Source organism: Macaca mulatta, chromosome 11 (assembly GCF_049350105.2).
Source record: "Macaca mulatta isolate MMU2019108-1 chromosome 11, T2T-MMU8v2.0, whole genome shotgun sequence".
Lineage (NCBI taxonomy): Eukaryota > Metazoa > Chordata > Mammalia > Primates > Cercopithecidae > Macaca > Macaca mulatta.
The window spans coordinates 77468259-77485814 of NC_133416.1; the positions used below are offsets into that span (position 1 = coordinate 77468259).

Sequence of the window (17556 nt, forward strand, 5' to 3'; positions counted from 1 at the left end):
TGTTTTGATGGAGTACATCCTCAAATAGCTTTCTGAGAATGGGTAAATGGGAAGTAGAATTTGTAGGCCTACATATAGATCAGAGTTCTGTTTCTGAGGATTTAACACGCTCTAATCATGTTACTTGAAACAAGTTTACTATTTGTTAACCAGTGTCCATAAAATACTGTAGGACTATACCTCCATCATTTCTTTGAAGAGAAATAAACAATCAGATGTTCTGCCCAAAGTTATGCTCAATGAGCTCAAATTTTCTCATCCATCAAAAGTGATCATAGGCTTTAAGTACCTCCTGGCACACTGCAGAGTATTCCTTGGAGTCTGTATATCCCAGTATGAGGAAAACCAACCCAGATTAACAACTGCATATTATCACAAGTTGGGGCAGGTGCTAGTATAAAAAGAGAAGGTGCCTTGGGAATGTGAACCATTTGCTTCTGAAATTTATTTGCCAGCAAGTCCTGCTTCAGCCTTGTAAACCCCAGCTTTATGTTTTAGTGAGTCAAAATAGCCCAGTGTACAGTGGGTCCAATGGTAAATTGATGTTGCATGGTCAGGCATTCAGACCCTACTGAGACCCAGTAACAAACCACTTGTTTCTCAAAAGGAGAATAGTCATTTGCCAAAGAAAGCATGGGTTTGCTTTATACCATCAGGGCTCTCTCTGGGCTCCATATATCCCCTGATCTATCACAGACTCTTGTTTATTATTGAAGCCACTGAGCCATAGAGATGAATTGAGACAGCTTCCTGCTCTGTAGCCTTCAGCAGGTTTTCCTGCTCTGGTTGCCACTGAAAGCTGGCAGATTCTGGGTTACTCAGTATACAGATCAGAGAAGCAATCCCAAGTGTCAGTATATGTTTCCTATGAAGACGCTATACTTTCAGGATCTGTAGGAACAGTCATAAGAGACTTCATGGACTCCCTGGGCCTATTGTGACACTAACTTGGGCCAGAACTTCCTTTTCCCCTGACCCCCATGAGCTCTCATTCTGAGCACAGGTGTACTTAGAGTCCCCAGGGATTAGCGTTAGCATAGAGCCAGTGATCAATAATATTCTGAATATCTGCCCTTTCTGCTGTATACTACTCTGCTACATGTCGGCATGTTCTGCTAGGAAAGGCTAGGAGATTTTCAGTAGGTACAAATTGAGGTGCTACCACAAGGGCTTTAAGTATAAACCAGCCCCCTCACCCTTCCTCTAAGGAGCTTTGGGCCTGGGATTGGCTGAGGAGTCCTGCCTTACATCACTTTGCCTCATAGATTTCATTTCATCAAACCTCAAGTGTTTTTATACTTTCAGGTATGTAAATCAAGAAGAACCTTAGAAGATTATCCATTTATTTTAATCCTAGATGTCCTATGATCTCAGCCACTGTCAAAGATCCCTGTGGCTCAAGTCATTTTTTTTTATGTTCACAAATACTTTTATTTTTTATTTATTATTATTATTTTTTTTAGAGAGAGGGTCTTGCTTTGTCACCCAGGCTGGAGTGCAGTGGCACAATCATAGCTCACTGTAACCTCAAACTCCAGGGCTCAAGCTATCCTCACCTCTCAATCTCCTGACTAGCTAGGACTAAAGGCATGTACCAGTACAGCCAGCTAATTAAAAAATATATATTCTGTAGACAGAGGATCTTGCTATGTTGCCCTGGCTAGTCTCAAAGTCCTGGGTTCAAGCAATCCCCCTGCCTTGGCCTCCTAAGGCTCAGGGATTACAGGTGTAAGCCGCCACACCTGGCCTATGTTCACAAATTCTGTGGGTCAGAAATTTAGAAATGACGCAGAGAAGAATATAGTCTCTCTCTAATCCATTTGGATTAATCAAAGGTCCCATTTGGAAAATTCAAAGGCTGGAGGATGGAGGCTTATCTGCAGGCCCATTTACTTACATACCAGGCAATTGATCCTGGATGTTGGCTAAGTACCTCAGTTCCTCTCCACATAGGCCTTTCATGTGATCTGTCTTAATGGGCCAGTTTGGGCTTCCTTGTAGAATACTGTCTGGAGGCCAAGGACAAGCATTCTCGCGAGAGATGCAAGCAGGTGCTTTATCACCTTTTCTTATCTAACCTTGAAGTCACACTGAATCATTGCTGTAATCACAGGCTCATGTATGTGCTAAGGAAGAGAAGCTAGATCCCCACCTCTCAATCAAGGAATGCCAACATCACATTGTATGAGTGTGTGAAATGGGTTGTATATTAATGCACCTCTCTTTATAAAACATATTCTGCTACGAATAGGAAGCACCAATTTTTTTAATCATCACCATACTGGTTCTAGAGGACTTATAATAGACAGGGCTTGTTGATCCCCTTCATGCAGAAATGATGGTTGTAAATATTTCATTGAATATATATCCATACATACATTGAATTTGTGTACCTTATAATACACAATATAGCTACCAGTAATGCCATCAATGAAGCCATCTGAATGTGTGCATGAACATTTAAGAACGTTTTATTTCATTTCAATGTCATAAGAGTATTGACCATCTCCATTAGAGAAATGCAAACCACAATGAGATACCATCTCACGCCAGTTAGAATGGCGATCATTAAAAAGTCAGGAAACAACAGATACTGGAGAGGATGTGGAGAAATAGAAATGCTTTTACACTGTTGGTGAGAGTGTACATTAGTTCAACTGTTGCGGAAGACAGTGTGGTGATTCCTCAAGGATCTAGAACCAGACATACCATTTGACTCAGCAATCCCATTACTGGGTGTATAGCCAAAGGATTATAAATCATTCTATAAAGACACATGCACATGTATGTTTATTGCAGCACTGTTCACAATAGCAAAAACTGAACCAACCCGAATGCCCATCAATAATAGACTGGATAAAGAAAATGCAGCACGTATACACCATGGAATACTAATGCAGCCGTAAAAAAAGAGGAGTTCATGTCCTTTGCAAGGACATGAATGAAGCTAGAAACCATCATTCTCAGCAAACTAACACAGGAACAGAAAACCAAACACTACATGTTCTCACTCATAAGTGGAAGTTAAACAATGAGAACACAGGGACACAGGGAGGGAAACATCACACACCGGGGCCTGTTGGGGAGTGGGAAACCAGGGGAGAAACAGCATTAGGAGAAATACCTAATGTAGATGAGAGGTTCATGGGTGCAGCAAATCACCATAGCATATGTATGCCTACGTAACAAACCTGCGTGTTCTGCACATGTATCATGTATCCCATGACTTAAAGTATAATAAAAAATAATAATAAAATTTAAAAAGTATTGACCATCTCCTCAAGGATTTTAAATTCTGATCAGGAGTCACTAAACAAATGTTTATAGGCTCTGTCATGCTTGTTATAATTATTAGTAGCTATTGAACTTCTTCCAGATTAAAATTTCTTGTTTTGGTGTGATTGCTTCTATTTAGATTCAACTTCTATTTTTGGCAAAGATCGTGTGGTTTTTTTAAAATTTAATTTTATTTTATTTTATTTTATTTTATTTTATTTTTTGAGACAGAGTCCCACTCTGTCACCCAGACTGGAGTGCAGTGGTGCAATCTCAGCTCACTACAACCTCTGCCTCCCAGGTTCAAATTATTCTCCTGCCTCAGCCTCCTGAGTAGCTGGGATTACAGGCTCCTGACACCATGCCTGGCTAATTTTTGTAGTTTTAGTAGAGAAGGAGTTTCACCATCTTGGCCAGCCTGGTCTTGAACTCCTGACCTGTGATCCACGTGCCTTGGCCTTCCAAAGTGCTGGGATTACAGGTGTGAGCCACCACGCCCAGCCATGTTTTTATTTTCTAACTCTCAAGCTAAATGAACTGTTTTGAAGATGGAATGCCATGCCGAACTTTTCAGTCTTAATAATATAACCAACCTTAGCAGTCTGCCTGAATGCAGAAGTTAAGTGAATATTATTCAGTTCCAAAAATCCAGGTGTCATATCAACATATATAATAAATTCTGACTAAAAAAACTATGCATTGGAGGGTAGGTGTATTCTCTGGAAGGTAGTGAGCAACTTTTCAAAGAAACATTTAGGGAGAGAGGAGTAATTCTTCAGTGAATAGTAGGTCAGATAATTTGGGCATTTTCCAACACCATCTCCTGTGCCCCTTGTCCTCCAAGCACATTAGATGACTCAGTCTTTCTGGAACTTCTGTACACGGCGTCTGTACATTCCATTTCTTCTGGGGATGTCACCTTCCCAACCCATTCTCTAACAAGCAAATTCCTGTTCAGCCTTAAAGACACAAATTAAAAGTCCTCTCTTCTGTGAAGCCTTCTCTTATACTCTGGAGGCCAAAATATTCACGTCTTCTTTTGTAGTCACAAAGCACTTTGTAAATATGCTACTATTACTACACTGCTTGCTTCGGGGGAGGTGGAGACGGAGAGAGAGGGAGAAGGGAGTGAGTAATATCTAATCTTTGTTTCCTATGCAATACTCAGCAATCAAGAATAGTTTATTGCATAAATTATCAATTCTAAAAATCTGTCATTCCAAGGGCAGGAGAGCTGTTGAAAATGCAGATTCCTAGTCTTAATGAATCACACTTTCAGGAGGATGGATCTTTTTGACAAACAGTTCAAGTGATCAGTGAAACAGACTTTGACCATCTCTGCTCTAGGCTGGGCACCACTCTTTCTGCCCAGCCCACTCTTGCCTAAGAGCTCATTTTAGCTTCTCCTGTTCTTAGTTAACCTTGCTTTTCACATTTTCTAAGCCATTTATTTAACTCTGAATTCTTCCATAAGATTACTTTCATTTAGCTTTCAGATATGGATGTACATTCTGGACTGCCTGCCCTAGAATTTAGTCTTTTAGCTGACATATAATTTCATATATGTTTGTTCAGTTAACCTACATTGATAAGAACTCTGTGTGTGTGTGTGTGTGTGTGTGTGTGTGTGTGTGTGTGCCCATGCACATATGCACCCACAACATTTGAAACATGGAGTTTGTTTGTTTGTTTGTTTTTGAGATAAGATCTCGCTCTGTTTCCCAGGCTGGAGTACAGTGATCACGGCTCACTGCAGCCTTGACTTCCTGGTCTCAAGCAGTCCTCTCACTTCAGCTTTCTGAGTAGCTGTGACTACAGGTGTGCACTACTATGCCTGGCTAATTATTTAATATTTTGTAGAGATGGGATCTCACTTCATTGCCCGGTGTGGTCTTGAACTCCTGAGCTCAAGTGGTCCTCCTGCCTCATCCTCCCAACATGTTGGGATTACAGGCTTGAGCCACTGCACCTGACTGTTATGGAGTTTATAAATGGCTCAGTTATACTTTTTACTTCACAGTGTTTTTCTGATTATATGCTCATATTGTCAAAAGTATCACTAAAACTACAATGATAGCTGACAGATATTTCTTACAGGAGTTCAGAAAATGAGGGATTATGGTATAAAATATAATTAAAACTGTTTTCCAGTAGATAATGTTTTAAGAATTCATTTTCTAACCAAATTTACTTGGAAGTTATTTAATCAGCTACATGCATTCTAGTATTATGTCTTTCACTACTACCCTCCCTAACCAAATGAAGTCAAGAGAAAAACTGGAGAAACAAATTTCCTCATTTCTGTTTCTTAGATAATTCCTAACAGAGAACCCAGTCCCTGGTATTTAACTAAGTAGACCACAGGATTTATGCAATAATCTTTAAATGATTCAGTAACAGAAGAAAGTTAATTCTGCCTACTCTGCCCAAATGACTGAAATGCAGTCCTCTCAAGACACTTATCACAAAGAACCTACTCAAGAACGAGTCTATTAAAATATAAATCCCATTGTGGTCGGCAGAATAAAAATGCTATTATAAATCTTGATAAACCCTAACATAAGATAATGGAAAACTAAGTAATAATAATCCATGTCATATGACAATAGTGTCGTTTCTTAATAAACTCATTAGAAGACTGTATGTTATTCTTGTCAGGATAGCCCACTCAGTTCCATGAACTTTGTTCATGAATGCAAAAGTCAAAAAATCTTTTTCTAAAATTTTATTTAAAGAAGTTACTTCATCCAAGTTCAGGCAGCAAACAACATGGGCTCTAGTGAAGTTTATTTGTGCAATAATGATATTAGAAGCCTGGAAATGCTGCCTTTGCAAATGAAAAACAAAATAGGTCAGAACTATATGAAGAAATTTCTCTAAGGAAATGCTATTGTCCTCCATGACCAAAGGCATTATGTCTATAAATTCACCTAAGTGAAATTACATCCATGGCACCAGAAACCAACCCTGAAGCCAAACTGAAACAGGAGGGAACACACAAAGACTTACAGTGCATTTCTCTGAGGATGTACCAGGAAAACAAAGGACTGCAACAGACTTGCCTCGACCCATCAGCTCTCAGGAGGACTACATCATTTCCATTCCAATAAAAATACTACACTGGTGCTCCGAGAGAGGGATGCAGAGGGCAAGGGATCTCCTTGTCCTAAATCAGGAGCTCCAAAGAGAGAAGACGGAATCCCTAAAGATAGAGATATGGAAAGCAGCAGTTAGGACCACTCTGCAGTCTGAATCCCAGCTTTTCCATTTGTCATTGGGACCTTGAGAACATTTTCTTCTTCTTTTAGATAGTCTCGCTGTGTCACCCAAGTTGGAGCGCAAGTGGCATAATCTCAGCTCACTGCAGCCTCCGCCTCCCGGGTTTAAGCGATTCTCATGCCTCAGCCTCCTGAGTAGCTGGGATTATAGGTGTGTGCCACCACGCCCTGCTAATTTTTGTATTTTCAGTAGAGATGGGGTTTCACCCTGCTCTCCAGGCTGGTCTCAAACTCCTGACCTCAAGTGATCTGCCTGCCTCAGCCTCCCGAAGTTGGGAATCCCACACCTGGGATTACAGGTGTGAGCCATGGTACCTGGCCAAGAAAGTTTTCTTAAGTCCTTCTGTCCCTCAGTTTCCTCATCCAAAAATGGAAGTAATTATAATATTTGCTCGTTTGAATTAATGCAACACTTGACATATAGTCAATAAATGTTAGCTGTGATGATGATGTTACCATGTAGGTTGTTATTTGTGCGTCCCCAGATGAGAGACATTCATGGTGGAACTATTATGAAGCCTGGAAAACGACCAGGCTTGAACAATCTAGAATTAAAAGGCATTTGTATGATTGAGTTCTCGAGTTCTTTTTCCAGAACCGTGCTTTGGACTTTAATTTCTAATCTGTATAAAAATTCTGACAATCTACGACGATCCACTAAGTGAATTGAGAAGGAATCTAGGGAGGATCTGAGTTAGGCTTCACAGTAAGTTGAGAAAAAGATTTAAGGAATGGAGCCATAATGATTTTCAAGAATTTGGTGTTTGCCTTAAAAAGTTTAGTTTTCCAGACCAGGTGTGATGGCTCACACCTGTAATCCCAATACTCTTAGAGGCCGGGGTGGGACAATTGAGCCCAGGAGTTTGAGACCAGCTTGGACAACAAAAGGAGACAGACACCTCCATAAAAAATTACCCGGGTGTGGTGGAGTAGCTGTAGTCCTAGCTACTCAAGAGGCTAGGCAGAGGGATCGCTTGAGCCCCGAGAGTTCAAGGCTGCAGTTAGCTGTGATCTCGCCCCTGCACTCCAGCCTGGGTCACAGAGCAAGACCCCAACTCTTAAAAAAAATTTCTTTCCAGGCAATGTTAGTTTTAAAAAGTTACTAGAGTATTAGAAGTATAGATCACTTAATCTATGTAACTTTTTGGAAAAAATGCAGTGCATAAAAAGAATACTCAAATTTTGATCTCAGGTTATTTTCTCCAGTGTAAAAAAGTACTTTCCATCCAAAATCCATCCACACAACCTCAGACTTTCCAAAAAAGCGAGAATATATATTTTTTTTAATCTCACATGAAACTTCAACATACCTAATACAAAACTTTACACACTCAGTGAAAGCTTTTGTTTGACCTTTTCAGAAGCATGTCAATGTAATTCTTCTGGTCAAATCTTAGGTTATCATTTGAGAGAAACATTTCTTTTAAACCCATTTCTCCCCAAAAAACTAAATAGCAAAGGGTTCAAACTGAGTTAATGTACAAATATTTAAAATCTGTTTTGATTACATGTGGTTAATTGTTCTTTCCTAATGCACTTAGTATATCTCTTGTGTCAAGTATACCCAATTGCAAAAAGGGTTCTGATGAATTTTTAGGCTTTCACACTTCACACTTTCTACCTCCAAATTGAGAAATTTCTCCTTCCTAGAAGAGCACAATAAATTGGCACCTACTCACACTTTATATACTAATTGACTATAATGCAGAAAAAAAATGTATTTTAATAGAAGGAAACAAAATATCCAACACCTTAGAGAAAGTAAGCAATAGGAAAATCATGGTCCTCTTGTGAACATTTTTCTAATGCAAAGTACTGGCCCCTAAGGAAGGACCTACCACACTCCTCCTCGTTGCTGGCTGGAATGTTGGCTTAGTCAGGGTTCCCAGCCATCTCCCCAGTGGGCAGGATCTCTTCTGGGAAAAATACTGTGACAGTGTTTGTAGTCCTGCCTTCTGCTGGGTTCTTTCTTGGTGTACCTCCAAGAATAGAATCATAGAAATGTAGAGCTAGAAATTATTTTGGAGATTTTGCATATTTGAAAAAATGAAGTCCAGAAAAGGGAAGTAATTCACCCAAGGCCTAACACCTAATAGACAGTAGAACTGGAGCCCTATCTAATGGTCTCCACGGCTTCCAAATCCAGCCGCTGCTTTGGAAGAACTCAGAATCCATAATTTCACAGACATTTTTAGCTTTGTATTACTGTTATTAATAGAAGTAGAACTATATGTGCAGAGGATAAACATTCAGTGATTCAATCGTAAAGTAACGTTTGCATAACATGTTGTGAATGTATTCTATATAATAGACAATAACCAGATTTACTAACATTTATAATGTGTTTATATATTTTAAAAATGTTTAAACACTGTGAAAATAATGTCATCATCTTCAATAAAAATGTACCCGTGTTATCATTAACTAATTCAACCAACATTTTTGCCATTTCACCGTTAGCAGACATAGTCATGAGTGTGAAAAGATAGAAAAGACAGAAAACAGTTCTTGTTCTCACCTCGCCAGCAAACTGGGAAGGCTGACATAAAACAGACAAGTATGATACTGTGTGTTTCCAGCTGTGATATCACGTGGCGTGAGTCCCATGGCAGCACAAATGAGGGGCACTTAACTGTGGTAGAAGAAAAAGAAGGTTCCCTCAAGTAGGTAACACCAAACTTGAATCTTAAAAAAAAGGAGAATTAGGAACAAAGGGCATTAAAAGGAGAGAGAACAGCCTGTGCCAAGCAAGTAGGTTGACAGCACGTGGCAGATTTGGAGAGCAAGTACATCCATATGGCTACATCCCAGAATTAAACAAGGGTGAGGACAGGCAGGGACCAGATCACGAAGAGCTTTGTGCATCATGCTAAAACATTTCAGTTTTACCAGAAAATAATGAGATGTTGAATAATTGTATGCTATAAATTAAACAATGTGACTGAAATTATACTATAAAGCTCTATGTTGTGTTTGGTTTGGTTTTTGCCTGCTCCTTAATATCAGATACCTTGGTAAAACACCTAAGAGTACAATGTGATAAGACCACCAGAATCTGATTGTGGTTGTAGAGTTGACGAAAATCTCAAGGTCTGCATCTATAAAATGGAAATTGTTATAGGGTGGTAAAAAGTACATAAGTCCTGTTAAGCATTTATTACAGTGTCTGCTGTATTGCAAACACTCAATAAATAGAAACTGGCATCATCTTCATCATCATTGTAAAAAGCTGAATTGCAGAAAATGGATTAGAATGCCGAGAGTTGATTTTAACATCTGGACTTAAGAGCAGTTGTCTGATTCTGCTTAATCTATATTGCTTAGAATAATAGAGCCCCTTTAAGAGAACTACTTTGTCAGAGGCATGGCTAGGAAAAGACATCAATTAGCAAAATACATTGATGTATTTGAAAGGAAATTTTCCACTGATTTTGTTGTCCAACAGAGTGTAAGAAAAGAAAACTTGAGTTTCAGCAGTTAGGAGCAGTATCCTGAGAAGAGCTGTGTGCTTGAATTTATTGGTTATAGGTAGAAGAGAGAAATGCCAAGGTTCATAGATAGGAACTGGGGATAAAAATAAACTTTTTTATGCCTCCCTCTGTTGACGGACAGGTCCCCAAAATAGAGAGTATATTATGCTTTTAATTTGCTATTACATGATAACTAATTGTTTATAAAATACTCTTATACCATAATGACTGAAGTTTATTTTTTGCTGTGTTTTTGTATTTGGAATACTTTCTGTCCTTGTGCCAAATTGGAAATTTGAAATATAGTTCAGTAATTTCAATTTGGTTGTATTTAAAAATTAGGCAGGTCTAAATTAGATTTACTGTCTTTATAATGCCATCTTTCTATAAACAATGACTATATCTCAATATTCCATAAAATAATAGGTTTACTTTCTGTATTCTATTTTGTTAGTGCTCCTATATCCCTCCCTGTAAGAGAGAAAATCAGAAGAATTTGGAAAGTGTCATGAATTGGCAACAGTACTGGAAAGATGAGATTGGTTCCCAGCCATTTACTTGCTATTTTAATCAACATCAAAGGTAAGTTAATATTTGCATGTGCATATTAAAATTGTTTGTAGACTCTGCAACTTATTACACTGATATATCATCAATTATGCCCACTTGACAGCATGGAGATAGCCTCAACTCTTCCTAGCATGTAGTTAGGGAAACCCATATAAAGAATCTACAGAACAGAGAAAAAGACCTGTGTTGTACACCTTACCTTCTGAATACACTACAAAATGATAGTGACTTCAGGTAGGAACATTACTTTTCATTCCCTAAGAATTACAGATTGATGCACATGACCTAAATAATGTGCAGATTTGCCAGCACTTTTAGACTGCATCGAATCTTACCTTTCCTTTTCCTTTCTATTCTAATGAAGTGTTACTAACATGAGTTCACATGTTCACAAAACCTTACTTGACTTAGTACTTAGTTTATACCATATAAACCATCTAAAGATAGTTCCTTGGACTAGGGCACTTTGGTACCCACTCAGATTAATCAGTAATTTATTCATCAAATATTTATTGAGTATTCACAATTCCTTGCTGTCCATCTCCACTTGGATATTCCAGGGTTACTGCAAACCTTCACTTGCTCCCATCATCTCTGTCTTAGAAAATGGCATGACCATTCACTCATTTACCAAATCCAGAAACCTTTGAGTAATTCTTAGTTCATTTTTCTCCTTTGTACTTTGTAACCTATGTCACCATCATGTTTTTTTGTTTGTTTTTAGACAGTCTCACTCTGTTGCCCAGGCTGGAGTGCAGTGGTGAGATCTTGGCTCACTACAGCCTATGCCTCCCAGGTCCAAGTGATTCTTGTGCCTCAGCCTCCTGAGTAGCTGGGACTACAGGCACATACCACCACACCTAGCTAATTCGTGTATTTTTAGTAGAGACAGGGTTTCACCATGTTGACCAGGCTGGTATCTAACTCCTGACCTCAAGTGATCTGCCTGCCTCAGCCTCCCAAAATGCTGAGATTACGGGTGTGAGCCACTGTGTCCAACACATCATGTTGATTTTTACCTCTATCATGACTCTTCTCTGCCTCCCCACTATCACTGTCTTAGTTTGCATCCAGATTCTCAGCTCCATTAACGCAATAGTCTTCTAACAAGTCTTCCGCCTCCACTGTGGACCCACTCCAAGCCACTCTCCATAGTACTGCCAAGGTAATCTTTCTAACACATGAGTCTAATCAGGTTACACTGCATAGTTTCCAGAGTAAAGCTCAAACATCTTGGCATGGCCTATGTCAGAGACCTATTGCTGCATAACAAACCACCCTAAACGTAGTGGCTTAGTACAGCAATGACACATTATTTTTTATGATTCTATGGGTTGGCTGTGCTCATTTGCAGTCGGATGATGACTGAAATAGCTGCATGGTCCAAGATGGCCTCCTCCCTCACATGCCCAGCAGTCAGTGCTGGCTGTCAGCTGGGGCGCCTCAGTATCCCCACCACCTGGCCTCTCATTCTTCAGTAAGCTAGATTGCCTTCCTTACAACATGACAGCCTCAGACAGCATTTCAAGAGAGGCAGGTCTCGGCTCTGGATTTGAATAATATCACTTCTGACACATTCTATTGGTCAAAGTAAGTCATAAAGCCAGCCACATTCATGAGGTACTGGAGTAGGCTTTGCCACTGGATAGGAGGAGCTGCAAAACATTTGTCACCACATTTAATCTACCACAGGATACAAGGCTTCTCAAGATCTTGTCCCAGACTGTCACTTCTCCATCCTCATTTCCCTGCTCATACTCTTTGCAATAGCCATTCTGAACTATGTGCACTTCCCAGAATATTTCATACTTTTATATGCATGCCTTTTTGTTTGCTTTTCCTGCTTCTTGGTGGCCATACCGGAAACTCCTCAGATACCACCTTCTCTAGGGTGCCTTCCTTGATCCCCAAATTTGATTTAGTTCTATATCAGTTGAGATGTGATTTGTTGCAGGTAATCAGAATTTTGACTCAAAGCATCATAAGAAATCAGGAAATATATTATTTTATACATCAAGAAATGCAAGGCCAGGCATGGTGGTTCACGCCTGTAATCCCAACACTGTGGAAGGCTGAGGCGGGAGGATCACTTGAACTCAGGAGTTCAAGGCCAGCCTGGGCAGCATAGGGAGGCCCTGTCTCTACAAAAAAAATTTTTTAATTAGCCGGGCATGATGAGGTGCCCCTGTAGTCCCAGCTACTCGGGAAGCTAACATAGGAGGATTGCTTGGGCCCTACTAAGCCTTGAGAGGTTGAGACTGCAATGAGCCATGATCGCGCCACTGTACTTTAGCCTGGGTGATAAAATGAGACCCTGCCTCAAAAAAAATAAATAAATAAATAAAAATAAAGAAAAAGGAAGAAAGACAGAAAAATGAAAATGAAAGAGAAATGCAGAGGTGGACAGATGTCAGGGTTGTTTGATGCAATGACTTAGTAGTGTCACCAAAACCCAGCTCCTTTTCACATCTCAGTTTGGCCTCAAGATGGCTCTTTTCACAGTTATAATATAGTTGCTTCAGTTCCAGGTGTCACAGCCAGATGCAGCAGTGTCCAAAGAGAGAAAGAGCCTGTCTTTCTTGATGCATTTTTCTTGGGATTTGGAAACCTTTTCCCATCTTCCCACAGGCAACCTCCCCTCATGTATCCTTGTTCACAGTGAGTTCCTTTGTCTACACCTAAACCGGTCACAAGAAAGAACAATCAGAATCAACCCCTGACTTGGGGCTAGTGTTAAGTCACGTGGAAAAGGGGTATACCCCTGAGTAGATTTGGGAAGGAAGAAGAAAGGGAACAAGGTGTTGTGGAACAACCAAAAATGCCAGCAAAAATTTGTGTCTCCCATACTCCATAGTCTTGTTTTTTGTTTTTTGTTTTCAGGAAATGTTTCTGAGTCATAATATTCCATAGGCTTCTATGTACAACTCTATACCAGGGGCTTGCAATGATTGCTTCATATAACTAGGACAGAGGAGCTTGTTATTTTATTTATTTTATTTTATTTTTGTTTTGTTTGAGTTGGAGTCTTGCTCTGTCACTCAGGCTGGAGTGCAGTGGCATGATCTTGGCTCACTGCAGCCTCCACCTCTCAGGTTCAAGTGATTCTCTTGCCTCAGCCTCCCAAGTAGCTGGGATTACAGATGCATGCCACCATGCCCGGCTAATTGTTGTATCATTTAGTAGAAATGAGGTTTCACCATGTTGGCCAGGCTGGTCTTGAACTCCTGACTTCAGGTGATCCGTGCGTCTCGGCCTCCCAAAGTACTGGGATTACAGGCGAAAGCCTCTGTGCCCAGCTAGAGGAGCTTTAAAAAAAAAATTTACCACGGACCAATTAATTAGAATCTTTGGTGGTTGAAACCGGCCATTAGCATTTTATAAAATCGATGCTAGGGATTCTAATCTATAACCAGAAACTAGAGCCACTGCTCTACCCTTTCACTTATCGCCCATTACTGGAATTGTTTGTATGCCCATTTTCCTCACCAGACTGCACACTTGTTAAAGGTGTGGGCCAGCCTTCTTTGCTTATGTATCTCTAATATCTAGCACAATGCCTGATTTTCGGGTAATAAATATTGGGTGAGTGAATGAATAAGTGAATGCAATGTGTCAAATTAAAAGGAGGGTTCTTTGCTTCCAAGGAATTAGGATTTATTGGTGAAAGCAGGTGCATATGCAAATATAAATATGATTACATCAGCTAGAAATAGAATGGGGAAGACTGAACATGGAGGTGGCTACAATAAAGAAATCAAGGCTTGACAACCTTAGGTAAATAAGTTATATAATATGGAGTAATGAGTTTGTAAGCTGGAAAGGTAGCTTGGAGTTAGATTTCTAATGGGTCATTAGTGTCAAACTAAAGAGATGGTCTTTGTCATATAGGCCATAAAAATTTGTGAAAAGTTTTTTTTAATTGAAGACTGACATGAGTAGACTTTTTAAGTCAGAAAGTAACTGATGTGACTGTTGAATGTATACTGGCTGGGAAAGATGGGTTAAAGAGAGAAAGAAAGGAGAGTACTGAGTGAAAAGCATTTTTGAATGGTTACTGTGTGCCTGCCATTGTGAATGACATTTTATTTAGATTGCAATTTCTAAATACTAGCCCCATTTAACAGATGAGTAAATTGCATATTTAAAAAGTTAAATAACTTGTCCAATGCACACAACTGTTAAGTGCAAAAACTGGAATCCAGTTAGTCTAATTCCCAAAGCTCCCATCAACTTATCTGCTGGTCCTCATAAGAGACTTTGAAGGCATATACGAGAACAGTGGTAGTGAAAGTAGCTAACAAGGATTATAGCAGTAAGACTTTTTAGAGTGAGGATCAACAGAACTTAATGTAAGTGATGAGGAAAAAGGTGTCAGACTTGACTGAGTGGAAAAGGACAGTCTAGGTCTGAGTATGCTGAATTTGAGACATTCTTAAAATATCCAAAAGATGCTTTGAAAGTTAGGAACACAGACTTTTAGTTCAGGAGCAAGAGGTCAGAAGCAGTGCTATTCAGATGTGGGAATCATGGTGCACAAGCTATAGTTACAGCCAAGACAGAGTGCATATTGGGAACACTTAGAGTGAGGAGGGAAATGTTGACAGAATCTTAGGATCATCTACATTTAAGTTATAGGCAGAAGGAGATGAAGGAAGAGTGGCCAGAGGGTGAGAGGAAAATAAAAAAAGAACGTCTTAAAAGGAGAATATTTTAAGGAGAAGGTAGTCAAGAAGAATGTAATTGAGGTACAGCCTTTGATAAGTACAGACTACTCATTCAAGAAGTTTGCCATGGACTGCATCATACTAAATAGCAAAGAAAACACTCAACAGAGTGAAAAGGCAGCCTACAGAATGGGAGAAGATATTTGCAAACTATATATCCGCTAGAGTTAATCCCCCAAATATATAAGGAACTCCTACAACTCAATAGTAAAAGAAATTAATAACCTGATTTGAAAAAGGGCTAAGGGCTGAAATAGATATTTCTCAAAAATAGACATCTAAAAGGCTGACAGGTATATGAAACATTGCTGAACCTCACTAATCATCAGAGAAATGCAAATCAAAGCCACAGTGAAATGTCATCTCACACCTCCCAGAATGACTATTAACAAAAAAACAAGAGACAGGTATTGGCGAGGATACGGAGAAATTGGAACCCTTGCATACTGTTGGTGGGAATGCAAAATGGTGCAGCTGCTATGGAAGACAGTATGGACGTTCCTCAAAAAATTAAAAGTAGAACTGCCATATGATCCAGCAATCCCACTCCTGGGTATTTTTCCAAAAGACTTGAAATCAAGATCTTGACTCTTCAAGATCCTGAAGAGCTCTCCTCCTTTTACCACAGCAATATTCACAATAGCCAAGATGTGGAAACAACCTAAATGTCCATCAGCAGATGAATGGATAAAGAATATGTGAAGCCGGGCGCAATGGTAATACCTGTGGTCTCAGCTAGGGGAGGCTGAGGCGGGAGGATTGCTTGGGGCCAGGAGTCCAAGTCCAGCCTGGGCAACATAGTGAGATCCCATCTCAAAAAGAAATAGAAAGAAAATATGGTATATACACACAATGGAAGTGTTCAGCCTTTGAAAAGAAGGAAACTCTGCAACATGTGACAACATGGATGAACCTGGAGGACATTATACCAAGTTAAAGAAGCCAGACCCGGAAAGGCAAATACTGTATGATTCCACTTATATGAAGTATCTAAAATAGTCAAATTCATAGATTTAAAAAGTGGAATGGTGGTAGTTATCAGGGGCTGGGAGGAGGGGGTAATGGGAGTTACTAATCAATGACCATAAAGTTTCAGTCAAGTAAGATGAATAGGCTCTACAGATTTGTACAACATTGTACTATCGCCAACAGTAATGTATTGTACACTTAAAAATTGAAGAGGGTATATCTCATGTTAAGTATTCTTACCACAATAAAATAAAATTAAAGTTTCCTATCACTGGAAAAAAGCTTGGGGAGGAGGTGAGTAACTGAGGAGTGGATACAGAGAAATAAGCCTCCTGCAGACGAAAACTGTTGGAGGGAGAGAGAAAAATGGAATGTATATCGTAAAGTAAAAACGGAAAGTGCCCTGAAGGAAACGAGACGGGATGAAATAAAATGGTTTCTTTTTCTGTGAGGTGGGACGGTTTGAGCCTGAACCCACTGCTGTGTGAATCAGGTGCTTCCTTGAAGCTTCCTGCCTTGGACTGGGAACTGGTTTCACAACGTTCCTGAGCTTCAGCTTGCAGTTGGAGGTGAACAGGGCGCCCCTTCCACGTGCTGTCCTGACTAGCTGGTGACCGTGTTGATGAACATCCTCTCGCTCCCCACTTGGGAACTGCGTGTTAGGAGGGCTGCCTCCCCCTGACAGGGTTGCTTCCTCCTGTCAGGGCGTGAATTTGGAATATTCTCAGTACCCAGCCAAGAAGGACTATTCCTCCAGAAGCATGAGGTGTACCTAAAAAGAGCTAACCCAAATTATATACTAAAAGTATAAAAGTATTTTTTTGTACTTTCATAACAATTCTGACACCAAACGTGTGGGGTATTTCCACACCAAGCAGTTCAGTTCTCTGGTGACACTAGCTGGTGTCTTACAATTCAGTTCGGTTCTGAGTTGGCATCAGATCCCACGAATTAAAGGGCCCAGCCCCACGAGATGACCCCCACTTCAGATGTCTAGCGCATGTCCCGGGTATCTACCTGTACTTCTGACCGACCTTCTTTAAGTCAGGCGTTCCCACATCCTCCCTCCTTGCATTTGATAATTTGCTAGAATGGCTCACAGAACACTTTACTTACTTACAGTTGATTATAAAGGACACAACTCAGGAACTGCCACATGGAAGAGATGCATTGAGCAAGGCGCCCTCTCCAGGCACACCACCTTCCCAGCACCTTGATGTATGCACCATCCCAGGACCTCTGGAGTTGTTAGGGTTTTTATGGCTATTA

The 17556-nt window shown here is 40.0% G+C and overlaps 1 protein-coding gene across 1 annotated transcript in view; it reads left to right on the forward strand.

The window, feature by feature from the left end:
- The window catches only part of KCNMB4 (potassium calcium-activated channel subfamily M regulatory beta subunit 4), a 65050-nt gene that overhangs the window by 23907 nt on the left and 23587 nt on the right, over positions 1–17556 (forward strand). The window contains exon 2 of the mRNA XM_002798660.4: positions 10479–10606. Coding sequence (XP_002798706.2) covers positions 10479–10606 — 128 coding nt within the window. The remainder of the gene's footprint in view (positions 1–10478; positions 10607–17556) is intronic.